The sequence below is a fragment of the Haemaphysalis longicornis genome, unplaced genomic scaffold, assembly GCF_048455015.1.
Source record: "Haemaphysalis longicornis isolate Haplotype H1 unplaced genomic scaffold, Haemaphysalis longicornis Haplotype H1 scaffold_5, whole genome shotgun sequence".
Lineage (NCBI taxonomy): Eukaryota > Metazoa > Arthropoda > Arachnida > Ixodida > Ixodidae > Haemaphysalis > Haemaphysalis longicornis.
The window spans coordinates 109,866,697-109,893,768 of record NW_027526385.1 but is presented as its reverse complement, the minus strand read 5'-3'; the positions used below and the strand labels follow the sequence as shown (position 1 = coordinate 109,893,768).

At 46.8% G+C, this 27,072-nt stretch overlaps 2 protein-coding genes across 2 annotated transcripts; one reads left to right on the top strand and one right to left on the bottom strand.

The window, feature by feature from the left end:
* The first annotated feature begins 1,415 nt into the window (after nucleotides 1-1,415).
* On the top strand, nucleotides 1,416-17,183 carry LOC144139367 (uncharacterized). The gene is made up of 4 exons (XM_077671732.1): nucleotides 1,416-2,239; nucleotides 7,732-8,016; nucleotides 11,557-11,874; nucleotides 16,368-17,183. Exons 1-4 carry the CDS (start codon nucleotides 1,913-1,915, stop codon nucleotides 16,581-16,583), a joined length of 1,146 nt encoding a protein of 381 aa, XP_077527858.1. The 5' UTR covers nucleotides 1,416-1,912; the 3' UTR covers nucleotides 16,584-17,183.
* Nucleotides 17,184-20,253: 3,070 nt separating this feature from the next.
* LOC144139366 (complement inhibitor CirpT1-like) lies at nucleotides 20,254-21,843 on the bottom strand. The gene is made up of 2 exons (XM_077671731.1): nucleotides 21,700-21,843; nucleotides 20,254-20,515 (listed from the first exon to the last, which is right to left on the bottom strand). The coding sequence occupies exons 1-2, from the start codon at nucleotides 21,837-21,839 to the stop codon at nucleotides 20,386-20,388; spliced, it is 270 nt and encodes an 89-aa protein (XP_077527857.1). The 5' UTR covers nucleotides 21,840-21,843; the 3' UTR covers nucleotides 20,254-20,385.
* Nucleotides 21,844-27,072: the final 5,229 nt, after the last annotated feature.

Here is a 27,072-nt window from a genome sequence, read left to right as displayed (position 1 = left end):
TACTGCTTGCGGTATTTTCTAACGTCAGCCGGGCTTTGACCAGTGTGCTTGCGTCCAGTAAAGCGGAATTTATCGTTAGAAAGGACCTAAATGGGCCTATGTAACGCCTACAAGTCTCTAATTAGGTTTTTTCTTTACTACCAAAAGTCACAGTGATAAAAAAGAGAGCGAGAAAGCTTCATTGAATACTGGAGAGGTTAGCACCACAAATGGCGGGGCTTGCTACTTCAGATGGGGGCGAACATAGTGAGGCGAAAAAAGAAAAGAAAAGGCGAAGAAGTGCGCAGCAACAATGAATAAAAGTGAGAATAAAATAAAAACAAGTTCGGAACTATAGAAAAAAATCACAGCACTAGAAGAAAAAACCTGAAAATCCCAAGGTTAAAGAACCTCGATTAACCCCGTGTCATAACAAAGTTAGGAGAGCCTTTGTCCCTCACGCCGCGTCAGCGTGATTTTGCCACGCACCAATTAAGAGATGCAGCTCTAAAGAATTTCCGCGTAGGAGTCACACAGGAGTTCTTTTCGCTGTTTCGCGTTGAGTTTTATGCTGTGGGCAGTGACACAAAACATGCCGTATGTCTTCTCTCACAGAGCACAAAGAGCACAATGGCGAGTTCGCCCAGCCAGTGAAGGCAACGTTCAGGCAAAGTCGGTAAAGGACAACCTCAGTTTGCTTTTGTACACCTCGTGAAACTGGAAATTGCACTGAGGCTCAATCAGCTGCAGAGGCAAGGGTATCCTAAGAGGGTCCTGACAAGCTGACAACTGCAGTTGCAATAGGAGAGCGTCAAGGTTCCGAAATAGTTCAGTAGGGCGGGTTCACGTCGGCAGTGAATAAAAAGTGGCGTTTGCATACTGGACTTCTCTTGCCAATGAAAAGGCTGTCAAATTTTCTCCACACGTTTTTTTTTTTTTTTTTAGCTTTCAATCTGCGTTTCTAGATACCGAACATTTGAAGCTTTTTCTTGGCCTGCCTCCGCCTGGTATAAAGAGGCGGATAGACTCAGGCGCTTCTTCAGTCTTTTGGTGGGTGTCTACTCTACTCGTTAGCAACCAAATTATTGAATTTTTGGAACTTGAAGCTCTCCGAATCTGCGACACCGCGAGGAGCCGCCGTTCCGTGAATTAAGGCCTCCATCACGAGGTGCGGTTTCGACTGACCACTGCCAGAATATATAGTTACTTGTGGCGCGGACGCCAGTCTAAGCAAAGAACAAAAAACTCCCTCCTCCCTTCGCGGGAACCCCTGTGTAGATGCGACGCATAGGCGGAGCGGCGAAGGGACGCGCACAACGTTGAGGGGACTGTGTAAGCCGGTCCCAGTCGATGACGACGTTTGCGTACTTGTAAAGCGGCGTAGACTGTTTGCGTTTCAGCCAAGCGTGGATGTTGCTTCGCCGGAGAACGGCACACCGGTTATATGCGCAGCGCGCCCGAAGGAGAGGAAACCGCGGAAGAGAGAGTACTGCACATGCCCCGGCCCCAGCGCGTCTGCCGCGGCTATGACGCAACACAATCCAACACAATCCACTTTAATCCAATCCAATTCAAATCCAATCCAATCAATTCCAAGCCAAGCCAAGCCAATCCAATCCAATCCAATCCAATCCAATCCAATCCAATCGAATCCAATCCAATGCCCCTCGCGAGAGAGTGTTCGCTATCGGAGAGGAGAGGGGGTGAGCGGCGGAGAGCGCAGCTGGCGCGGCGAGGAGAATGGGGGAGGGGCGGACAACGCCGACGACGCCGGAGGGACAAGGCGAGTGAATCAGATGCTCTGCATCTAAAAGTATCCGAGCTTCCTCTCCCACCACAATTTATCACTCGCAGTGCGGCTCGATCACAATGGATACCCCTGAGGGTACGTCCTGGGCACTGCCCACACGTTATACAACAAATGTAGGGACCAATGTGCTCTGAACCCGAGCCGTTACATGACTCACCCACTTCTCTTTCAACGCAGGTCGTGACGAAGCGTAGTATATCCGAGGCGGCGCTCTACCTAGCCGCCAACCTCCTGGCGGACGTGGTTTTTATCATGTCGGGCAGCGACGAGACCTCCGAGGAGTACAGCAAGGCCCGGTACTGCATCGGCATTGCCTACCGCTGCCTCCCGCTCACCTGGGCCTATATCGCTTCGCGCATGTTTTCCACCAGCGGCAGCGGTGGCCTCATCTTCGACATGTTCCAGCGCATGAAGGAGGCCGTGGACAGAGACGCCTGGGCGTGGATACAGGTGCGGCAGCTTGCACAACTTGCGGGGGCCATGATTACGAAGTACAAGATGGGTTCATTGGAAAGACTGGTTTGTGCTTATAACAAGTAGAAGCGGAGACACCGACCAAAAGAAACTTAAAAACTTTAAAACAACAACAAGACGTTTCGGCTTCGTTACTGAAGCCTTGTTCACAAGTTGTTCACAAGTTTTTAAGTTTCTTTTGGTCGGTGTCTCCGCTTCTACTCTAACATGTTTCCCGACCAGACGGGTTTCCGTCAAACCCTCGACTTCGTGCTTATAACAAGGATAACCATTTTTTTGTAACCATCAACAATCGATAGAGATCACAGTTCAATATACACCAGTTGCGGAACTCCGCTTCAGAATCCAGACCACGCGAGCAAGCTTGCTTTGTTTGAGCTGGGGGAACAAATATATACTTCATTGCCGCGGCACCCAAGAGAGAAATAATTTCCTAGGCATCTATTCCATAACAAAATTTAATCAAATGCTTGCTTTTAAAACTAGAAAGCATTAAATCTGCCAATGTTTTCATTTTTCATCTTTATTACATCTTCATGATGTTTCCCGCAACTGAGAGAAAAAATCCCGAAAGCCCAATTCTAGATTTCGTTTTTTTTTTTTTTGCTCTTGATAAACTGCAAGACTGTGCAAAGTCAGCAGTCCACTTAGGGAACACTCCAGGCATTGTCAAAAAGCGCAGAAGCTGATACGTGAAATGAATGGGAAATGTTGCGTATGAAATTGCCCTTTCTTGTTGAAAACGGCATTTCGGGTCCGCGGGGCATAGCGTCAAAAACCATCTTCGTGAGCACTGTGCCAATGTTCAGGATAGGCGTAACTGATGACTGGCTGAACTGCATCCCGTGCAGGTACGATGCGCTTATTTGTAAATGTGCCATAATATGCAAAAAAATGCAGCTGTCGCTTACTATGCTCCCTAAAGCTAAAAAAAAGGAAGTGATCGCGTGATCAGCGAACGCACGGCGGCGCGCGCTACTCTGTCGCTATCTCGCAGCGCGTCACCGCTGCCAAGCCTGTTGTTTCAAACGGTGTTTGAACCTCCCGCGCAAATGTCACGTGGTTCGGACGAGCCATGAAGAGAGGAGGAGCGTAAGGCGAAGGTGTAAGGGGGAGGGCGCTTCACGGTGGCGACGCATGGCGAAAGTGAGAGGGAGAGGCAGTGGGAGCTACGATGCCATAGCAGCGCGTGCTGCCCTCCCCCTTGCAGCTTCGCCATTAGCTCTTCCTCCATTTCCTTCGTCTCCGGTGCCTCCTTCGCTGGCTCGGTTAGGCGGACATCCCCGTCGCCGCCGCCGCCAATCCGCTGCAAAAGGAGTCAAAGTTCTGCGCATCAAAACAAATGAGGGTAACTCGCGAGATAACAAACCCTGCGAAAACAGACATGTCTTAAGACGTCTGCATAAGCACACACTCTGCGCCCTTATAAAAAACACTTTCGTTTTCTAAGGCGTGTGTAAGTGCGCGCGTATGTCCTAGGGCGGAAGCGCCTAATGACAGCACCTCGGAAGTAGATAGCGGAAGGCGGAGGCATCTAAAGGTTGACTCCAGATGCGTGCGTCGCATTAGGGAGAAGCTGCGGCAGTTAAACAGGAAATGCTCTATATTTTCTAGTTCCTGTCAAAAGGGACATTGCGGAGCTGGAGCCAGACCAGCTTTATAGAGATAAAAATTTAATGGGGGAATTTCGCACCGAAGTTTAGTGATTGCTACCTCGCATATCCTTGATTCACAAAATATCGGCTTCCATGCATGACGAAGGCGGCTATAATCCCCAGAAGAGGGAAGGGCGTCGATAAGTCTGGAGTAGTTGTAAACGAGTAAATTGTGCACCCAATAAAAAGCTATCATTTGGACATTGAACGACCACAGGGCCACCAAGAGACATACTGGCTAATTGATCAGCCACTTCATTGTATGAGATTCCTGCATGTCCTGGAACCCACACTAGTTCATTGGTCCTTTGGCTCCTTCATCGTCGTTCTTTTTGTGGGATTCGCCCGAACCACGTGACATTTGCGAGGGAGGTTCAAACACGATTTACAACAGCATGCTCGGCTGCGCCGACGCGCTGCGAGATGGCAGAGAAACGCGCGCCGCCGTGCATTCGTTGATCACGCGATCACTTGCTGAGACACATATACGCCTTGACCGAAAAGACTGCATTTCGCGCTGCGCACAAATTTCGCATTAGGGAGTATCGCAATCGTCATACATTTTTTTGTCCTCGTCATTTGTCAAGTGCTTTTAGCATCACCATGCGTTTGAAACTCGTTCAGTACACTCTTAAACCTTCCTCGATTTTGCTCTCTGGTTGAAACTTGTTGCAAATACTTTGCAGTATTTCGGACAGCAAAGCAGGTCAAAAGCGCATCGTTGTTTCCTGGTCCGAAATGAGATCAATCTGGACTTAGGTTTAGGACCCATCACAAAGCGGGTGCGCATTCCTTCACGTCGCCGTCCCACCAGCAACACATATGGGGAAATCAATCTGCATGAAGCAAATCATTAGCCCGCCGGGGTGGCCCATCTACGGCAATCCCTGGTGATTAACCGCGGCCGTCATTGTGAAGGGGTAGTTAATTATTTGTAAGCAATTATTGTCTCTTGAGGGCATTTTTTCCAAATGTGAATTTGTACGGCAAGATCAGTAGCCTAACTCCCAGTTTTCCTTTTCCGCATTCCCTTTACTCACTTTGCACTCTCACGCCACCGGCGCTCATCATCATCATCAAAATCATCACAACATCATCACCAGCCTATCTACGTCCACTGCAGGGCAAAGGCCTCTCCCATCAATCTCCAATTATCCCGGTCCTGTGCTAACTGCCACTAATCTACTCTTGCAAACTTCTTGATCTCATGCGCTCATCTAACTTTCTGCCGCCCCCTTCCACGCTTGCCTTCTTTAGGGATCCACTCTGTTACCCTTAATGACCAACGGTTACCTTGCCTTCGGATTACATGCCCTGCCCACGTCCACTTCTTCTTCATAATTTCCACTAATATGACCTTAACACGCGTTTGTTCCTTGACCAACTGCGCTCTCTTGTTGTCCCTTAATGTTACACCTATCATCTTCCGTTTCACTGCTCGCTGAGTCATCCTCAATTTAAGTTGAACCCTTTTAGTGAGCCTCCAAAGTTCTCCCCCGTAGGTGAGTACCGGTAAGATGCAGCTGTCATACACTTTCTTCTTCAGCGACAATGGTAGGCTGCCATTCATTATCTGATAATGCCTGCCGAATGCACTCCACCCCATTCTTATCCTTCTCATCTCTGTCCTTCTTATCCTTCTTACCATCCTTCTTCTGTCTTCTGTCCATCCTTCTTATATCTGTCTCATGGTTCGAATCCAGGGTCACAACTTCCCTTTTGCCTGGATTTAACGAGCGTGTGTGTAACGAATTCCTGAATTCAACGAAGCTTTTCAATTCCGCATTGCCAGCCCCATCGAAAACCATGTGTTTGCGATGTCGTTGTAACGAAGGCATTACCACGTTTAATCTTGATGTTGTGAATTCGCTACGCTGATAAGGCATTGTTTTTTGCACTTTTACTGAAAAATTGGCTCTAGAAATGCAATAATTTAGCGAACTGCGCCCGGCACCGCAAAGTGCGGTGCGCTTCCAGTGTCAGTGCGGTGTCGGTTAGGTGCTAGGCCTGCCTTTCGACGTGTAGTCGCGAGTCTCCACTGCTATCTGTGTTGTCGATTCGTCGGTGATCAGTTCTGCTGCCAGAGAACCAAAAGTTTGTTTTTTTTTTTTCAAGTTCAGCTCGCAATTTCAAACGCTTTCTTTGCCGGCGAGAAAGAAGAACGTCGCCGCCCGGTACAGTATCCCAGCTAGAATCCTCTCAAGAAATATGAGTGCGGAAAAGAGCGTAAAGTTCACGAGAATGTACCATTTCAGCTTAAGTTTGGTCCTTGAAATGCGTCAAGGCACCGAAAAGTGTCAAAAGGGATAAGAGATACTTTAGTTACGTTTGTGAATACAGGGGTAAGTGACCTTGCTTCTTTAGAGTGAATTGTAGTAAGTTTGTAAGAATGCAGCAGGCGCAAATCACGCAGTTTTTCACTATGAAATCAATTCTTAAGAGTTAGTTTACCATCATTGATGCTTAGCAATTTGGTTTTGTTTCTGCGTCATTCACGCGATCCTCAACTCCAAAACTTCATTTAACGATCGCAAGAAATATTTATTAACAAAGTACTTGCCAACACGGCCACTACACCTCATATCATCCATAAGTGGCAGACACTTGCTGACAGGAAGAAGGGCATTGGCACCGCTTCCCCCTGTACATGTACCTTTTGTCACACTGTGTGTAAAGCAAACATGGACGATCTTGTTCTGCACTGCTCCGCTTTTGATATTCATAGACTGGACCATAATGTTTTTCAAAATTCAGATATAGAAGCATTACATAGAGACATTCTCGAAAATCCTCAACACCTGGTGACCTTAGCCCAGTTTGGCGCTGCCAGTGGACTGGCGAACATGATTTAGTGGGCGTCTACCTCCCTCTCTATTCCCCCTCTTCCCCCTCCAGCGACCTTCGGTCCTCCCCTTCCTAATAAAAAGAATTTATCATCATCATCATGTAATGAATACCTGGATGTAACGCAAAATTTGGAAGTTTTGTCAACTTCGTTATATCCAGTTTTAACTGTATTCCTTTACCACTTCCACTGCCTCGCCACCTATCTCAAACAGCTGTGCTCTCCCGTGGTTATTGAGCGTGTATTGGTCCTAAAAACGTGTTTCGAGCAATAATGTATCGGACTTTGGGAAAATTAGTGTAAACTTGGTCTATGTCACCTGGCGTTCCCACATTGTGTGTTGCATAGTGAATCCTAGTTAAAATCCTGATGAGCGCTTTTAGGTTGTAACGGCGTGGCGTGAGAGTGTGTTTATGACCAATCACCCGCAAACAGTCACGCTGGTCATCCGCCTTGACAGAGTGGAATGGCACTGATCACTTTTGACACGAAAGTGCTTTATTCTGGGAAATTTCGAAGATTTAACTTACGGCATATCCGTCACGGAAGTGACGCCAGTACAACGAAGCAAGCCGCCTCTAAAGGGTGCACCCCTGCACAGGGGGCCTTCTTGCGGGGAAGCAACCTTAAGATCTAACGAGTACATTATACTAGGGTTGTTCGTTTTCGGGCTTGATGTTTTAACACGAAAGTGTTTTATGCCGGGATACACCAAGATTTCACTGACGTCATATTCGTCACAGAATAGATGCCACTACACCTCTGCCGAAGCGCCCCGCCAACAGGATGTCGCTCTCCAAGCACACCTACAAGGCAGTCGCCGACCCGCAAATCATGCTCAGCTGCAGATTTCGCTGCGCATTTATCTTTCGTGTTTTACCGATTCCTATGACAGAGGAAGCGACCACAGTTTTTTTTTCAGTAACAGCCTCAATCATTCTCTAAGGCTCATTTATTCTGCTATTCAGGGTGACAACCGGCAAAATATGAGCCAGCAGGTGCACCAGGCGGAGCTGGACGTGTTACTGGGCGAAGCGCACAACGTGCACAGCATTGACTACGAGGGCCCGTCAAAACGCCTCCAGAACGATTCTTTCCTTGACACCATGTTGACGGCACTGAAGCACCACTACAGCGTCATCATGAAAAACCCACCCACGCGACGTAAGCTGCATATCTCGAGGCTCGAGTTCACCGGAGCGCTCCCTCGCATTATCGGCAGCCACCACATCCTCGTGCCGACGCTGTTCCAGGTATGACCCTACGGGCTCACTCCGTATGACTTTTGATGCTTCCTGGCTGCCGTGATAATGAGCATTGTGAAAGAAACATAGTCTGCAAACGTCATTTTATGTAGACTTGAACTTAGTATATCCAATGCTTCGAATAAGAGCCACTTTCGTCTATAAAAGCGAAGCTGCTTAGCCATTCGTTGATTCCGGCGTTTCACAAAACTGAGTATAACAGTATGAAGAAAAGGAATCACCGGCACCGGCAGCATTCGAACCTGTACGTGGTACATCAACGGAGATAGAGTACGTCGCCTGACCCACGTGGCCATGACCGTGAGTTGTTACACGAGATTCAAACGGCTTACCCACTCGACCGTGACTGAGGGGAGAGGAATTCCGCCAGCTCCTTGGCACAGAACACGTGATACGGTACGCGTTGCACCAGCGGGCGCGAAATTTAAGTGTGCGCGTTCCGTTCGTTTGTTCGGCTTCTTTGATTTTCTTCTTCACCGTTATAGCAACAAAGAGGGGGTAAAGGTCGTTGCGGCAGCGAAGAATTAAATCGTCCGCAATGGTGTACTTAAACCGTCGGGATGGTCGTGAACGTTGCGTACAGGTTGCGTTCGTGAGAGCTTCCTTCGTAATAAAGCAAAGCTTTCTACCACTGCCAGGCAACGATTCCCTCGTGGCGTGCGGGACAAGAAACCCCGAACGTGGATGGGGTGGGGGAAGGCAGTTTTCCCTACCGGAGCATGGTGTAGATGGCGCGGCGATAGGGCGCTATTAGCGTTCCCCGCGCAAGGCTGCCTGCTCGCCTCGGCGGGTGCGTTCAAGGGACGGCTTTGTCGTCTGCTTTAGCGATGGTTGTTTTTGGCCCGCTCTGGCGTGTTTCGCATCCATTGCGCACTTCCTTCGCACACCTTAATTAACTTGTCTGACAGCACCTCCTGGGTAAACCGGGCCCGACGGAATTACGTGGTCGTTCGGCAATGATAAGTTAAGGATTGGTTTGCAGGGCGGGAAAACAAAATGTAGAGACCACATACAGACATCTGGCCGCTAGAGAAACGCTACCTTATGCGCACTGCTTGCCACGAATGGGACTTCGTTTTCTAAATTGGTGAATACCAATTCGTTTGTGTTTTACCAGGTATTACAAAAGGCGAAAGGAGAAACTCGATCTGAAATAGAGCGATTATAAAAGTTCCCTCAGCTTTTTCGCAATTCTCAAACAAACTAGCTTAAATCGCTAGACATAGGAATCACTAAGCTCGCATGCCAAATTGTTTCGGTGTCTGCTCTTGTGTCTTGCAGGGGTGTAGCTCCTAGCTAGCACATCTAGGACGGCTATACTCGGTTACAACTTCAGAACGGCAACGGAAGTTGCCGCTTTGCCTCATCACCGCAGCCGGATGTTACTCCGCGCGCCGCGATTAGTGTGTTACTGGGAATATTTTGAACATGGCACGAGCCGTTTCCGTAATTTTCTGTACCTAATATGCTTATAAAGTACTGCAGTGACGGCAGACAAACTACTCGATAAAAGGCAGACGATACCACGCATTCAAAGCAATCCCCTTTCAAAACGCGCGCGCCCTTTGACATCCGGGTTCGTCGCTTAGGCGGAGTGACACCGTATATGAGCTATTGCCGTTCTTAACTTGTTCCCGAGTATAGGTTCCGCTGTCTCACCTTTCGAAAGACGCTCCTCTCCGTTTTCTCCCGACGCACGGCCGGGCTACAGCGGTGGCGTCGTACGCCGCTCTAGCCCGGCCGTGGCCGACGCTACTGCGTTCGGGACGCCGCCCCCGCGAATTCCAGGTAACGGCTGGCAGAATCTCTGGTTTCACTCTTTGTGGAGCCACGTGTGTGAATTCAAGTGACGTCGCTTGGGTATTTGTTGTGGGTGCCGTTCAAAAATTTGCTTTCCAGCCACCTTCACAGAGTGGATTGGAGGCAATTTTTTCCTCTCGTTACAGAATCTACAGACAGTACCAAGCTTCTAGACTATATAGTGCGAACACTTACAGCAGCCTATATACCTATATTCTTTCTACTGGTGACAAATATCTTCAATAAGTTCCTGAAGGCAACATGGTGGTACAACATAAATACGCCAAAATATATTGTCACAGGACATGGCGGACAGTGCCACGTGGGGTCATAGCCCCCCATCCACGACAACGGGGGTGATGGCGACGACGAAGGGGTGGCTGGTGCGCGCAGCCTCCGTGCGCTCTGTCTTCGCCGCTTGTAAATAATTTCAATAGGTTGTTCGCCTTCATCTACCATGGTTCGTCTCATCACTGGCCTGCCTCCCCGTAGCAATATTTACGGAGCTTCTATCTCGAATACAAAATTCAGGCAGCCCTACGCAACCCCATTGAAGACGTACCATGATCAAATATCTTAGTAGTCGTATAAGACCAGCACCGTGTCACCTTGTGTTTCTTTGAACCCTTATCCTCTCAATTCGCTTCGCCTTTAACCCACATTGTGTCGGCCATATCGAAAAACCAGAGCTCCACCATGTACTGCGCTTGAAGTCATGGATGTGAGAAGAAAGACCACAGGATGGCACTCTCCGGCTATTCTTTCTCCCATGTCTTCAAGCGCTATATATCTACGGTGAACCAAAACCAACTAACCCAACTGGCGATTCCGCGCAGCAAAGCTTACCGCCCAGCAGAATCAATGTCCGACGTGGCTGCCGTATCATGTGCACCTCCTCGTCGGAGAACAATGTGGGCGCGCAGCAGTCTGGCACTACGGTGGCCTAAGCGCCTGGATTCTTTACTCGTGTGTTCGCCCGCGCGGAGTCACTCGCCGTAACAGACAAGCTCGTAGGCACGTTTAGAATGCAGGTGTGAAGTCCTGGTTTAAACTTTGACTAAACAAAACCAATGTTTCGTTACTTTTTCTCTGCGTTGCCGCAGCGCTTAACCCATTGGGTAAGCCATGATTCCTGGAGTTCGTTACCAGGATTTTATTACTGCTTACCGGTATTTGCGATAGGATTATGATCTGCTCACTACTTTGTTTTAAGCATTCCCATGGTTTCTACGGTGAATCCCACGGGCGGCTTAGCCGTTTTACACAGCATTGTCCAAAGCACATCTGTGAGTTCCGCTTCACTGTGTAAATGTTACTCTGCGGCTTCAGATTGCGCGCTGAGCCTTTACCGAAATCGTAGAGGCGCCCTGTGAATTGCCTTCCAAGCAGTTGTCCTCTCCACCGCGTTTCACACACAGACAACCTGGCAAACGAATTAGCCGTTTTATGGAGACTTGTCCAGTGCCCTTCCACGAGTATTTGCTGCATTGTGGGTGGTAATACTTTGCTATACTTCGGAGTTCGCGTATTGATCTCTTGTGGTTGACAGTCGTAGTGCTTTAACACTGAAATAGCGACAGCTGAATCACTTGCGCAAGCGAGATGGTTTTATCATCACTTTATACCGAAAAACAAATCCTTTAGCGTCATTATAATCAGAATCTGCAGCAGATGGGACCACTACACCAGGGTACACTGACCTATGCAAACCTCTCTGTCTTCGCGCAGGTGGCGCCGTACATGTACATTTACCGTGTGCCGGACTACTTCAATTTCGCGATGGTGGGCACCTTGCTGGGAGTGGAGCTGTCCAAACTCGTGGGCGCGGGTACGCTGACCGTCGACGATTTGCGGCGGACCCTCTGGAGCAGCAAGACGTTCGCCAGTTACGCCGAGCTACAGAGCTGCCTGCTCCAGCGTCGTGTCCAGTTGGGCTTCGGTACGCCCGGCACAAATCTAACCGACGACCAGCAGGCACGCATGCTGACGATCTCGCACGGCGTTCGACTCGCATACGTAGCCATGAAGCATGGCTTCCGCTGGAAGGTGACTTTGTTTTCCTCTTTATATGCCGGAAGTCTTTCAATTTTTTTCGTGGCAATTCGAAACTTTGGTCCCCTTATTCATGAGCTGCATTTTCTAAACAACTTGCAGCAGCCATGAAGGAAGCTCTCCCCAGGCCTTTAGTAGAATAAAGAACCACTAAAGTTCTTGATATTGCCACGACTTTCTGTAAACAAATGACTGCCTTGGAGACCGTATGGTACAGGCTTTCGACGCCAGACCAGGTGGAGATGCCGGGCTCTGCTTACGATAATTTCTTATTATTACAATCACGTAGGTGAGTATGGTCGCGTGAGGGATAGCTACGGATCGCCCCTTTCAAGCACTCCCCCAAGTAGCCCTACCTAGCCACGTCACACTCCCCTCTCCCATCCCCCATGTACCACTGCATTCACCCATTCTCCGGCTCCCTCTCAAAGTGACTACTCAGGATCCACCCATGATGTACAACATGAATAAGCACAATTGTTTTTTGTTTAACAGAGAGGCAAGCGGCCCGTACAAACAGCCGTAACTTGCGGTTCCGTAAACTCAGTGTGTGACTGTTCTTCCTTCATGCGATCGTTATTTTTTCCTATACCCATTCATTTTAACTGTGTTGGATGTAACCGATCTTCTGCCATTCTTACAGTGGAGCTGTATATAGCTCAGTAACAGAATTTCTTGCAAGTCCATCCCCGAAATACGTTTTGCGGAAAAGCCGGCAGTCAAGGTTGGGATGTTCGTTTCCCCGAGGTCCGGTGCCGATCAGGAACGCAATCGCCCGGGCTCCGGTTGATTTGTTAGGAGGCTCACAGGGCGATGGTGTAGAAGTTCTCGGAGATGGCGTTCGACGAACTTGAGGCGATTGGATTTGATGAGGGGAAACGAAGACTTTATATACAACTATTTTCGTTTGAGTAACTGGGTACATGAGTAATAAAAATGGAAAAACTTCAAACTTCAGCTACACGCTAGCTACAAGTGCGTACAAGTCACTCGAGAACGCCGTCCAACTCTCCTGTGCTCGGAACGTACACAAACCACTCGAGGACGACGACGGCCTGAAGTCTGTTTCCGCCGCAGGACCCGTCTAGTTGCCCGGTACACAGCTGTACGCTTAACTTCCGACGCGATCTTCAAGTATACCTCTCGCATAGTGGGACTCACAAATCCCAACCTAGCTTCAACGGTCCAGACTCTTGCCTCGCCGGGAACTGCCTAGCTGGGAGCTCAGAGAAGAACGCTCTTTTGCAGCCAAGTTCGACCTTATAACACTTCGGTATTGCTATCTCTCGGGCACGCCCCTCCAGGTTTCGTACACGCGTGAGAGAGGGCCCAACTTCACGTAGACAGCTTCCACTCAGCCATTTGCCGAATAATCAATTAGGCGCCACCACCTGCAGGTCAAAAGCCTGTGCGCAGGCACGCGGCGGCGAGTACACATACCCCCTCCGGAGGGTCGGCAGGGTCGGAACGAAAAGCGGCTAAGGGCAGCCGTTCTCACAATGGCGCGCGACAAAAGGACCTCGCGGAAAAGTCGCCTCGGCGGCCGTGTGGTCAGCCGATTGTGTTGGCGCCTTCGTTGTCCGCTACGCAAACAACCCTCGGAACTTGGCGGGCCCATATGATTCGTGAAGGGGATTATTCCCGCGACATTCCCTCCGTCCAGACAAGCCGTCTCCCGTACGCGCGACGGCAACAGCGTAGGGCTGGCCGTGCTGTGCCTCCAGACAGGGCGGCGGGAATCTATCCGTCCGTTCATACGAAAGGCCAGGGCGCCTGGCCACTGACCTCATGAGTGGACCTTACACCGACTTTCTCGGGAATTCTTGGTACTTCTCAAGATAATGTGCTTATATTTGAAAAACTAAAGTGCGCTTAGGCGCTAAGGCGACTTCATCATTACGACGAGTTTCACCTGTCCTAATTATTTTACCGTGGATTGAAAATGTTTTTATAATTCCCGTATGCCGTTGACATATGTATTGGCTTCTACGGACGAGCGTGGCTATAGGAAGCGGCTGCATATCGTACTTAAACAAAGTTATATCGAAAGAACTATACGACTTTGGACTGCTCAAAAGAATGCATGAACAATAACTGTCAATCGCAATATTATTCAAATAAATAAAGCCGTCGATCTTATGCAATTCCAGCAACACCAGAAAGACGCAGTGAAACGGGCAGCCCCACCTTTGTTTCCTAGGATAAAACTAGTATTTCCAAGTTTCATTAGTCTAATCTTCTGAGAAGTATGGTAAATATCTAATTACGAACAGTTTCTTTATTTCCTCCACTAGTTTAGAATGTGTCTCGCTAAATAGTGTTTTGTGTCTTCAACTAATATGACATCTTCACAGCGTATATTGGCGGCATTGTTCCGCTTACCAGCAGTACAGTCTTCTTTTAGTCACCTACACGTCCTTCACCTCGAGACCCACTATACCCAAAAACACAGTGCCATAGTTAAGCGTACCTTCCTTCCCCTAGAGCTGGTTCAATATTTTCCTCTGCTCATCTCTTACACTTTCTCGCTCAGAGTCGCATCATGCCCAGGTCCCGTCGTGCTGGTTGTAGTTACTCGCGTAGCTGAGTCTCGTTAACTACCTCACTGGCATCACAGAGCAACACATTGGCTTTCGTATTTTCAAAACAAATCTCCCCTTTTGATCCTGGGTGTCGTCCATGAAACCTCCATGTCGTAATAGACGCAAAAGCTTGGGCCGAATATCTGTTTTTGATATGCCAGCCCAGGACCGGACCTTTAAAATATCGTACGTGGGCTTTGTGTGGGGGGCCCTGGAGAGCATCTATTTTACGCATCACCGATGGAAACATTACAAAATAAACGCAGCAGGGTGGAAAGTTGGGCGAGTTGGTACGTCGACATGATGTAAAAACAGCGCAGTAGGACGAAATACACGAGGAAAGAAACCAGGCAGGGCGAGCGCTATGAACTGAAATTCACTTGAACGACAAGACATATATCAATCAATCAACCAATCAAACAAACAGCTTTATTTCCTTTAAAAAGGAGTAGTACGGGACTAAAAGAACGGGACTAAAAAAACATTGAAACGGGACATGCGCTAACATCCGTGCCATACCAAACACTGCCAGAGATTATAAAACGGAAACAAGTTTGCTCCTACAGAGTGTCATCAACAAGCAATATGAGCCACTTCTTTATCATGTAAAGTAACAAAAGCTTGACTAATGCACTCGTCACGAAGCCTGTTTATACTGAACGCCTTCATTATTTCGCGCTTTAGCTCTTTTTATCTCTATCATTGTTTGGTATGGCACGCATATTAGCGCATGCGCCGTTTCAATGTTTTTTTGTGTGTACATATGTCTTTTCGTTCAAATAAATTTCAGTCGATAGTCAGCGCTCGTCCTGTCTGGTTTCTTTCCTCGTATATTTCGTCCTACCGCGCTGTTTTTACATCCTGACAACATAAACAGCCGGAGGCACTAAGAAGGAAACCTACGGGAAATTTTCAGCTTTCTGCACAGTGTGCCTTAATTGGAATAAGACGTCCTGATTGCATTATTTTTGCCATAGCATGGAAGACGTCCTGATTGCATTAAACTTTGTTTTTGCCATAGCATGGAAAATATTTATGTACGAAGACGGGATTCCTTACTCCGCCGGCAGTAAGAATATTTTTATGTCCTCCAAAATTTTACAATTCGTATATTTTCGTATCCCCTAAACACGAAATGCGGCAAAACTTTGGGCGCCGGAGTGGAACCTGGACACTGAGGGGCGTCGTACTGTGGCTTTTTTTATAATAACAATAACGTATTTATATTGTTCAGTGTGCGAGCTTTAACATGCGTTGTAATGTCAAAAAACAACTAGTTCTGTTTCCCTGCCATTGTTCCCGCCTCATCACGGTGGAAACGTTGCGACAAAAGGTTTCTAGCGCTCACGTATGTGTGGAGGGCAGGCAAACGCGCGCAAGCACACCTACACGTTGAAATACGAATAGGCAGAATCTGAGCTAGTTGGATCATAATTGATTAAATACTGGTCAACCTAAATTTAACTGAGGACGCAGGCAAACACGAGAGACGAAGCACAAGCGCTGACACTATCAGCCGAATTTTTATTACGCCTCGTCTTGTACATTTATACCCTCTTCTAGCCATGTGGTACAGGGGCAACAGTGCGCAGAAAGAGTTTTTCTTTATCGGTTAGCGCAACCTACGCAGTACTACTGACACAATCGTCGGCGCCATCTTCAATTTCCATAGCTTCGATGATTTCGCGCGCAAGCCTATCGTTGTTTTTATGCATGGTAATGACCCCATAGAAGTCACCTTCACACTTGGGGCAATCTCGGAAGTGCATGGCCAAATGTCCTGACGGAACGTTCTTTGTTGAGGCCTTGTGCTCTCGAACTCGGTCATTGATACAATGGCCGCATAATATTTGAAATTGCAGTTACCCCAGTAGTGACAAAGCCTCTTTGTGCTCCCACTTGCAGTCCAGTGGGACCCACTCATTCGACAAGTACTGGCCAGAAGCTGAGCGCGTGTTCTTCTTGCGCTCCTGCCTGCTCTGGTGTGGTGCCAAGACGGAACTTCTCAGCCCTCGGGAGATGTGCATGCTACCCCTCTACACGATGCCGGAGTTCTCCGAACACTACGAGTGCAAGGGCAACGACGTCGCCACCGCTAGCGGCGGATTCTGCAACAACTAGTCTCCCCTGCAGCACTCCATCGTTGTAGCAGACTGTTCGTTACTTAGCCCAGTACTCGGTATATAAGCTGGGCAAAATCCAAAACCTATGCCTTACCACATCATTGGGATTATGAGTGGATCACTATTCCGCGATATTTAGGGACCATTTCTCCAAAGATGATTACGAACTTATTGCATTTAGCTCTTCAATAGTTCCATAGCTACTGCGTTTTCATTGTTTAAGGACAAATATTCATTTGTATATTTTGTATAAAAATATTCCCAATCATCGAACGAGCATCTGAAGGCACCGTGCGTGGATATTTCTGAGCTTGATTTAACTGGTGCAATTGCGAATTGCAAGACCCATACACCCTCACAGTTTTTTGCGCCTGCAGGCTGGAGACACAACAGAGCACAACAGGGACACAAACACAGCGCAATTAATTACTCTGCAGACCGCGACACCGAGAGACAGTACACGATACATGTCATTAGATGATAATTCCTGTCAATGTAGCTCGTTTGAAATATTCTGTCGGGAAAGCTTTCTCCATGTGAAGCTTTCTCCACGTTATCAAAACTGAGATTCATAATACCAACTGTAGTAAAAATACTAAAAATACTAATCTAGCACTCTTTTTCTGTCTCATCTAAATTATTGTTAACTTGTCTGGGGCTTTACAACCCAGAAAAATAAACAAAAAACATTTATTTTGCAAAAAAAAAGAGCGTTGAGAGCAGTTTTCAATATTCAAATAGACCAATTCATGGAATCCGCCTTGAATAACTTAAATAAATTCAGTAGTCCAACTGTGTACCAAATCCGTTTATTCACGGCCTATAGAAAAGCTTCCCGTTCTCACCAGCAAAACAGTTTTCTTCAATTAGCAAACCTTACTCAGCGAAATCTACCTTACCCTACACGACAAGCTGAAAAATGGATTGTAGAGTGCCTCAGAACAAATTATGGCTCACAGATGTTGTCTTATATTGTACCCTCATTGCTAAAACGGTTGTGTAAACATAACGCGAATACCATGTATCCTAATCTACAAGATATTATTAGTTTGCTGGGAAGTCAATAAGATTTTTTTGGTTATGCAATAATGCGGCCCCTTTGTGTCTTTTGTTGACTTTTGTCTCGTTTACTTGTTGTTTGAAGTGCTGACCACCTTGCCTTTGCTTTGGGCTGGCCAGGCCAAGGGCTAGTCAAGCTGTCTAGTATAGCTTTTATCCTTGGCCCCGCCGCTTTGTGCGAAAATATCTGTATATATAAATGTATATAAGCGGAAACAAAATTCATTCATTCATTAATTCATTCATTCATTCATTCATTCATTCATTCATTCATTCATTCAAATGCCGAAAGAGCCGTTGGGTTTACCGAAGGACGATAAAAAGACCCAAACACCCGTATCGCTGTTGAAATAAAGCGACGTCTTTATTCACATGGAGAATACTTCTCTGAACCTGTATTAACAGGGCCTAATCAATGACGGTGGCTTAAGAGCCTTAAACGTTGATACTTCTGACCCGTGAAGTTCTGGTGATACTTTTTGACAAAATGAATGATTCCACGCAATGTTTTGCTTTCTGGTATACTGTATTTCTCACATTTTAAGAACCCCGCTACAGTTTATGGAAATAAAACCGTATTCTTGCTGACGATGGGGCTCTGAGACAAATATAATTTTATAATTATTTTTTTCTGTACTTTTCTTTCCTGTCCCTAGCCGTGAACGGCAACTTATGCCGGAACAGACTCTTCGATTTGTTCATTTTATTCGTATATGAAGTTTTTTTGTTAACCGTCCATATTGATATTCTGCCCCAAGTAAGTTGGAGGTTTGGTGCACTATACGTTGGTATAGAGTTGCTTAATTAACGCGTAATTCATTAAGTGATGTGCGGGTTTAAGCTCACGTTTTATGAATATATAAGTTTTATATCAACCCCCTAACCGCGTACCGTTGTGTTTTTTGGGTTCATGTCCGTCCACAAGGCATGCTATTCGATCGCAAGATGCCTGACAGAAGCCTCACGTGTTCGCGCCTCTAAATTCCAGCGTGCATGCAAGGAGTAGGGAGAAGTAAAGTAGCCCTTCACACTAATCTCTCAACGAAAGCAATTCTATGCACTATCAATATACGTCACGGAACCCAGCTCACCAGAACGTACATACTTTTTACCGCACACGTCGAGGGCACAAATGAACCTTATAGCAAACGCGGAATCTCTCTCTCTCTCTCTCTCTCTCTCTCTCTCTCTGCCTCTCTCTCTCTCTCTCTCTCTCTCTCTCTCTCTCTCTCTCTCTCTCTCTCTCTCTCTCTCTCTCTCTCTCTCCACCTCTGTCAACACACCACGGAGCACGCCTGGCGCCTTTTCTTCACGCCAAAGCGACAGTGGCTTCCCCCTGTTTGCAATGTGACCCTAGCTGAGTTGCTATGACGACCACCTCGCGAATGTGTGAACATACAGAACGGACGCGGGAGGGGGCCGACTTGCTAGGTAGGCTTGCTTCTGCACACGGCACAGTTTTCCGAATACTACCAAAAGTGCGTGCCCCGCGTGCAGGTGGGATGTACCTAACATGCACTTGGATGTCATTTGTTCACCATGTATGGTGTTGCGACGCTTTAAAATGCATAGGCGTCTACGCAAGCACTCAGTAGAGTGTGAAGCGGTAGCTTGCAAGAAACGCTGCCTGCTTTCTCTTTTAAAGAAAAGTTTGTGTTCTCACTGATGCGTCTGCAACGGTAAAATGCCCTGCAGGGAAGCAAACTTTCTTTGACGGTGATGATGAATGTTTGTGGGTGAAGTGAAGGAAAAGAACGCTTGCAGTGGCCATAATCGAACCTGGGTCAATTGCGTTATGAAGCCGGCGCCTATCCGATTGCTTCATTTCGGCGTGGTCGAAGCGGTTTGTAAAACTAAGACAACCAAAGAATCTGTCACAAGAAAGCGTCGCATTGAACCATCATCGTCGTTACAAGAATGGGTGCATGATATTTTTGATAAATGCTTGTAACGAGTGCCAGCGTATATAGCTATCTTGTATATACGCTATGTGAACATAACGCTCAAGTTATGAACACTATTTCAATGCTGTAGTCTGTGTGAGTGTCTCCCAAAGGTGTCTAACGTATTTTGGTGCTCCGCAAAAATTTCCGGGCTCCATTCCTTTCTGCCAGGAGAGCCAGAACTTCGTTGGCCTTTGAACGGTTTATACTGTTATACAGTGTTCTGGACCTTGTCTGCGGACCAGACCACAAAACAATGTTCAGCTTTATTCTGTGGACCAGACCACAGGGTTATGTTCTGTTTTGAGCTACTGCTAAAAAAAACATGCTCGCCGGCTCCTGTGGAGGTGAGGTAGAGTCTTGGGCTTTGATGCTAATGGCCTGCGTTCGAATCCAAGTACTTCGAGCTTTTTTTGCCATTGTTAATCTTTGCTTTAACATGTTCTCCTAAATCAATTCTACGCGTTATTTATGTAAATACGGGTTGTTTGTTATCTTTTACGTGGCTTTAGATGAAAAAGGCACAGTTGTATTGTAGTACGGTCCACAGGATAATCCTGGACATTCTTATGCGGTCTGGTCCACAGGATAAGCCTGTACGTTATCCAGTGGTCGGGTCCACAGAATAGGCACTTCTTGTAAACTAGTCAAAGAAGAGACCGCGGATTAGTAGGAAGTCATGTTTAATTTCAGATGCGAAGACAATGACGAAAAGTCAAGCGTCTTTTTAATGCTCCTTGTAAATGATGAGGCCTCGGGAGAAGTGCATGTAGCCTATGAGGTTTCACTCGAAGGGACTTAGAGGTGAGACTTGACCTGCCCGTGTGGCTGATCCGGCTGGCAGACGATCCTTTCGCAGCAGTCGGGGAATGGGCCGGACCCGTGTGTCACGTGACATCCCGCGTGCGGAAGCCCGACGGCGATGCACCTAATGAGGTAGAATAAAAATGAAAGGTTAAACACAGTTTGATGGAGCCATTTGATGTTTGGTGATTCGGTGAATATTAAAGCGCCTTTGGAATTAACCTTGCGGCGATGTAAAACGGACAACGCTGTTGGTTTTTGCTTAGAGCAAAAAACTCGAGTTAAGCCAAACCAAACAAGAGAAGTCGCTATTCGTAAGTTATTCGGAACCACATCGACTTCCTGCATGTATAGTGACCATGCCGTAAAGTAGCGTGTTGCTTGCCGTTTCCATCCGCTTAGTGGCGTCGCATTCGTTCTAGAATTTACTATAAAGTGACAATCGCTATTTTGCTCAACAGTGGGCAGTTACAACTATCGAGAATTATCAGAGTAAATGCCATCTTTCAGGTGGTTTTCAATAAAACAAAAGCCGAAGGAAATTGCTTACAACCGACTGCTTAGCTTCTGCACTGAGACTGGAGCAGAGAGCTAGACAAACGGTCTCTTGGACGGAGGGACCACTCCCACATCACCAAGATCAAAAATAATTTTTTCAACAACAGAAGCAACAACACTATTCAGTGGCACTGACCCGTTGCTTGAGTGTAGCATCATCAGTTTAAATCAAGTGAACTTTTTCTTGCCAATAGCAAGTACTTATGCAATGAAAATCGATGGTACGGATTCTTTCTGTTCAGTCTCCTAAAACCTGTCGAATCTTCCTCTTCACAGTTGTTGCTTATTCCCTGACGGGGGGGAGGGGGGGGCGGACCGTAAACGCCTCACATAGACGCAACCAACCTCAGACTTATAAGCTAAGGTTTATTAGGATGTAGCTTTGGGAGGAAAAGAAACAATTACCATCCGTGGGGTAAAAGTACACTAAACGTAACGTGAGTGTCAGAAAAAAAAATCTTCCGGTGGTCTAGATGAAATCATTAATTACGGAGTAAATTTCTTTATTTTTACGAACGAGTCACGTGGTGTGAAAGAAAAAATCCAGTTTCTAGCTCTATACCATGAAGCTGAAATGGCCCAACGAGTGAAGGCGTTCTCTACACTGCCCCCATAACCTCCAGGTAATATTGTCCTGGCTGCCATGGGAACATTCGAACATTGCTTCTGGAACAATCGAACAAAGCCTCTTCGCAAGGTTCTGATAACAATGCAATTTTGTTAAAGCACCCAGGGCACGTCAGTACTCACCCTTCTACGTAGACGAGCTTGTGGTGGGCGTTGCAGTGGAAGGACTCGCATGGATGTTCGCTGTGCAGCGTCTCATTGTTCTTAATCTTCAGGCGCTCGTACACGCAATGCTCTGCGTTGGGAAACAAGGGGAACGCCATCACTAAGAAACCAAGGTAGAGCAGAAGAGATTAGTGCAGCCCTGCTTTGCCTGGTGAGGCGTTCAGGATTTGTACCCAGTTCGGACAGTTTCCATCAACGAGGCGCCAACGTTGCGTGAATATTCTGTGTTTAAATTATCAACATGACTCAGAAAAGAATTACCATATATGTCCTCAAACACAAGTAAGAATAAAATACAAGAATAAATAAAAATAAACCTTTCTATTTTGGGGTCAAAAGACGACGACGCCTGTGGTGTGTCTATTAGAGCATCTGGATATGCGGCATTTCCCTCGTCCGAGGTGCACCAAAGTCATTGAATTTCGTGCAAACGTTTATAGCACAGCATGTTCAAGGGTAAAGGTTGCAATACGTCCAGGATTGTGTTCGTGAGGTTCCGGAGACGGGAAAGCCATTGATCTTAATCGTATGAGGGCAACGTCTGTGTAATTATTACACAAAATCGAAAAATACCTCCAGGGAGTTATCCTGTCAGTGAAGTAAAGAAAATAAACTAAGAGGTTTGCTTCATACCAACTTCTTTATTTATTTTTATTTAAAAATACCTGACAGGCCCCTATTGTAGGGCATTGTGTAAGGGGGTAACAAAGGGTTAGTGTCGCAACAGAATTGAAAGATAACACCAAACTTCAAATGAACAAAAAACGGAACAACAAACAACACGTTATATGTCATTAAAGAGAACAAGAAGATAAAGATAACGCACAAAAAATGTCATTTGAAGTTACACATGGGAACATTGCTGGTGGGAAGACATGCAAAGACATAAGAACAATACAAGTTAGTAGAAAACGCCTCGTACTGATGCAGGCAAAATTTATTTAAAGCAGAGCGCAGAAGGCAAGTTGTTTTCGTTTTGAAAACGCAAGATTGTAAAGGGCGATAAAAAACACAATTTTATCTCGTACGTATAAGGACAATAAACAGTACAAAAATGCAGGCGGTCACAAAGTGTGAAGTTGTAAAAAAATAATAAAAGAGCGCGTGCTGTGTTACCAAACGACACATGACCTTGATCTGTAGAGGAAGGAAAAGGAATAATAACAATGTAATAAATCACATTGGAGCGATACAGGAGGTGGCACAAATATTTGTTAAAAAACCAGTAAGTTTCTATGACTAAAATAAAGAGTGCACAAGTTGTACGAATTTTTCAGGGTCTAATTGAGAGGCGATATCATTCGGGAGATCGTTACACAAGCTGATGACGCGAGGAAGAACCGATGGGTTGAAGGCGTCGGTTGACCCGTATAATCTCGTGAAACTTTAGTTATTATGCAACCTGCGGGATGTAACGGGAGGTATATCGAGTTGAAATGGGAATGGTTTATAGCTCTAAACGTACTTTGGAACAGGCATAGAAGAGAAATATCGCGCCGAGTACTAAGTAGTTGAAGAGAAACGCAGAGCTTAATTTCCGTTACGCTGCTATGGCAGACGTGAATTCGCGAGATAAATCGGGCGGCCTTATTTTGAATCGCTTCAAGCATGCTTATCAGGTAATTTTGGCATGGGGACCATATTGATGCGGCGAATTCAAGTTGTGGGCGAACGAAGGTCTGATAAGCTAGCTGACGAACATGGAAGGGACAGCTATGGAAGTTGCGGTGTTAGTATCCCAATTATTTTGAAGCTTTTGTTGCATATATGGTCGCGATATGGTGTTACCACGAAAGATTTGGGGTGAAATGAATACCAAGGTACTTGTAGGATGATGCGTGCGACAGAGGGTAATCATCAATGCTGTACGAATATCTAAAAATGTTTTAGTTGCATGTGAAAGACACTATTTTGCATGTTTGCTTGTTTAGCTACATCAGCCATTTTTTTTTTGCACCATCCATTGCACCAGCCATTTTTTCCTGCATGAAGCTCATCTACTGGGTTTTGAAGAAGTGCCGATTATACGAAATGGCTGAAAATGTGCCGGGTAAGACATGCCGACCCTTTTTTCCCTTTGGGTTCCTTTAAGGTACCATAGCATCGTTCATTTGATATGTAGCATTGGAGTGCTAATGCGTATCAACACTCATTCGTCGATTTGTGGGCGGCCATATGGCAAAAGCTACAAAAAGGGGACAGGCGGTGGTGAGTGCAGCGCTTTGGAGTGTGAAGTCGCGCACGCAGACTTGGCAGTTCACCAGGTAAGCCATCGCCTGATGCACTTCGTCCCTTAAAAGCAAAAGCCTCCAGCGAGACAGGTAGAATTAGCGTAGGTTCCGCCCACAGGTCCTCGTGTTCGCGTAACGGACAACAGGAAGCAGGCAAGAAGTTAACCTACGGGCACACACACTGAGGATAGGCAGGTACTTCCTGCACCGCACCAAAACTTCACGGGGAGCAATAGGAGTGTATTGACAGACACAATCAGTGTCTTTCCTTTACCTTAGCTTTCCCAATGACATGTTCTCCATTCAGTACGCGGACATCTGCACACTATGTAAACAGCTAGATACTCTTCACCACACGCAACGAGAGTGCCATTTCGGCGAAGAACGCACACCACCAACCTCCAATTTCTCCTCTAATTGCCCCACCATTCCCTTTAGCCCTCAATGGGAAATCTTTCTCTCTAGCTTCGACCTGGTAGAACACCTTCGAATGTTTACCAGAGGCCAGATGGCGAAGGCAGCATATGGAATCATGTGAGGAGGAGGCAGCTACTCTCAGCTGCCACGTTCCGCGCTGACGCGTTTATAATAAAAGTGTTTCACCCCAAGCCATACCACGAGCAGTGGTGAGGGCCTGCTACCAGCAACCATCACGCTGACCAAGGCCCAAGCGTGCCTGGACTGAGGCCAACCCACCCCACCGAGTGACAGCTCGGTCGTGATTATAAAAAATCGGCGCAACTTGCCCTAGTGGTACAAGGCATGGTTAAACAGCAGAGCTGGCGGCGCCTCTCCCTTCGTCGGAGACCCGGCTGTTGCATCATTATCAGCAGCCATCCCCACATCCACTGCAGGACGAAGGCCTCTCCTATCGGCCTCCAACTGCTCCTGTCCCGCACCGCTCGAGTCCATTTTTGTCTCCGAATTTCCTTACTCCATGCCTCCATGGAGTAATTGGTCTTTCCCTTGTTTTAGACACATCTCTCGGTGTCCACTCTGTCATTCTGGTAGTCCGCCGATTGTAATTCCGCCTAATGACATGGCCTACTTAAGTCTATTGTTTTTCCTTTATTTGAACTATGATACCTTCTACTCTAGTTTGTCCTCTGATCCAGGAAATTCTCTTGCTGTCTCTAAGTGTTGCTCCGACCATTATTCGTTCCGTGGCCCATTTATCCGACCTAAGCTTGCTTTCAAGTTGTTTAGGAAGGCGCCCTGTTTCCGCTTCATGTAGTCACCCGAAATTTATTTCTGAGCTTCCTGCTGAAAGATCTCCATGACTGGCAGGTCTGGATCGTTTCGTTCGCAGGCTTTCACAGCTCTTTCGAAGTAGGCCGCGTTAGCCAAGTCCAAAGGCAAAGCCAGCGTTACGAACCCAAAGAAAAATGTTTTGCGCCTGGAATGTGATGATAGCTCAATCGGTTTTAGCGGTGCAAAACGATAATAGAGTGCCTTATGATGTTCTGATGTTGCTGGCCCTCCATGGAATTTGGAGGTGTCGAATGGCGGCTCGTCACTATGACTTAGACGGAAGGCCGGCAAGGCAGCATTGTTGCGAGAGTGTACAGCGTATTGTAGAAATGTGGAAGATCCAGCAATTTACTCCTGAATGGTTGAAAGAATTTGAAAAGTTATCGTCTATGCCCCGTTTTTAGTCATGTTACGCTGGCTTAGGTAAAGCTGACGCTTTTATTATATGTACCGCTGTTTCTAGACTATGTGTGAAACCAGCAATGAAGAAAAAATAGATGATAGCTCAATCTGATAGACGCCGGTTTCATAACCCTAGGGACCCACTTTCGATTCCGACCACGGGAAGCATTTTTTTTTTCTCTCAGTTGGCTGCACATGTTATTGTAAACCACCGCTGCTAACCCGCACCCCTCGAGCCTTTTTTTAAATTACACACTGGCACGCTCCCTGTTAAAACTTTGATGAAAGATCGGGGTCTGTTTAGAGCTTGGTCGACAGACTGTCGGCTCTGTACTCGACCAGAGACAATTGATCACTGCTTTGTAGACTGCAGAGATGCGGTCTTTTTCTGTGACATTTTACAGCGAACGCTCACAAATGACATGGATATTACGCCTCTCTCTATCCGATTTTTGCCATTCGACTATCCTGGTGAGCCGCCGTATGACATATTTGTGTTGATTAGTTTGTACAGTCTGTGGCGATGTGCTTATGTGATAGGCATGCTGAGCCACCAAGATCAACTAAGTCATATTTCCGAGAAACTGTGGCATTTGCACATAGTAGGTATAGTTCGCTTGACTAAGTACCTGACTGGTTCCCTCTTTTGAACGCTTGTGTGTGTTTGCCTGAATTTTGATGTATATGCGCTTCTCATAACTTCAGGGTATTCTTTTGTTTGCTTGTATTCCTCGTACTGCAATGTCTGAGCGTATTCTCCCATGTAATAAAGAAAAAAATTAGCGTGACTCAGCGGTGGCTTAGGGTGGCTCAGTGGTTATGCTGCCAGTTTCGCGACGTAAGTGTCCCTGGTTCGATTCCAGAGACCTCCCCAACCACATTTTTTAACTGCGGAGCTGCTAAGCAAATCGTAATTTTTCCTGTCCTCAGTTGAAAATATGAACAACAATCCGAGTGGGCGCACATGAGCGCATGCCTCGCGGCGACCATCGGGCTGTTAAAAAAAATTAAGAAAATGCCGATCGCTCGCCTGTGCGTGATTCCCCACGACCGCCCAGCGTCCCCGGTGCACGTTTGTCAAGCCAAGAAAACCCACTTAGGGAGATTGGCCAAAATTGGCCAAGAAAAACACCTCCAGCGTTCACCATAACAGTGGCAAAACTTGCGCTGAAAGAGAGAGACTCCAGTGTTCGCCATAATCGTGGCAACACTTGCTGGGAACGACAAAGCGTACGAGAAAGCGTCATAGCGTACGCCCCTCCAGGTGATGCCCAATGATTATCACTTCCAAAAAATGAACGAAGCTCGCACTTATAGCAACAATGATGGCGTAGAGGTCATTGCGGCAACGAGAAGCAAATATTCTGAAATCGCAGACTTACGCCACCGTGATGGTCGTGAAGGTTGCGTACACGTTCGCTATCGTCAAGTCTTACGCCTTAGTGTG

Excerpts from the sequence above, each read along its gene's own strand:
- LOC144139367 (XM_077671732.1), top strand. The coding sequence starts at position 1,913 with ATGTGCTCTGAACCCGAGCCGTTACATGACTCACCCACTTCTCTTTCA. Across the intron at positions 2,240-7,731 it reads ACGCCTGGGCGTGGATACAG|GGTGACAACCGGCAAAATAT; the intron begins GTGCGGCAGCTT and ends TCTGCTATTCAG. Across the intron at positions 11,875-16,367 it reads AGCATGGCTTCCGCTGGAAG|TCCAGTGGGACCCACTCATT; the intron begins GTGACTTTGTTT and ends TCCCACTTGCAG.
- LOC144139366 (XM_077671731.1), bottom strand. The coding sequence starts at position 21,839 with ATGGCGTTCCCCTTGTTTCCCAACGCAGAGCATTGCGTGTACGAGCGC. Across the intron at positions 20,516-21,699 it reads AAGCTCGTCTACGTAGAAGG|GTGCATCGCCGTCGGGCTTC; the intron begins GTGAGTACTGAC and ends CTACCTCATTAG.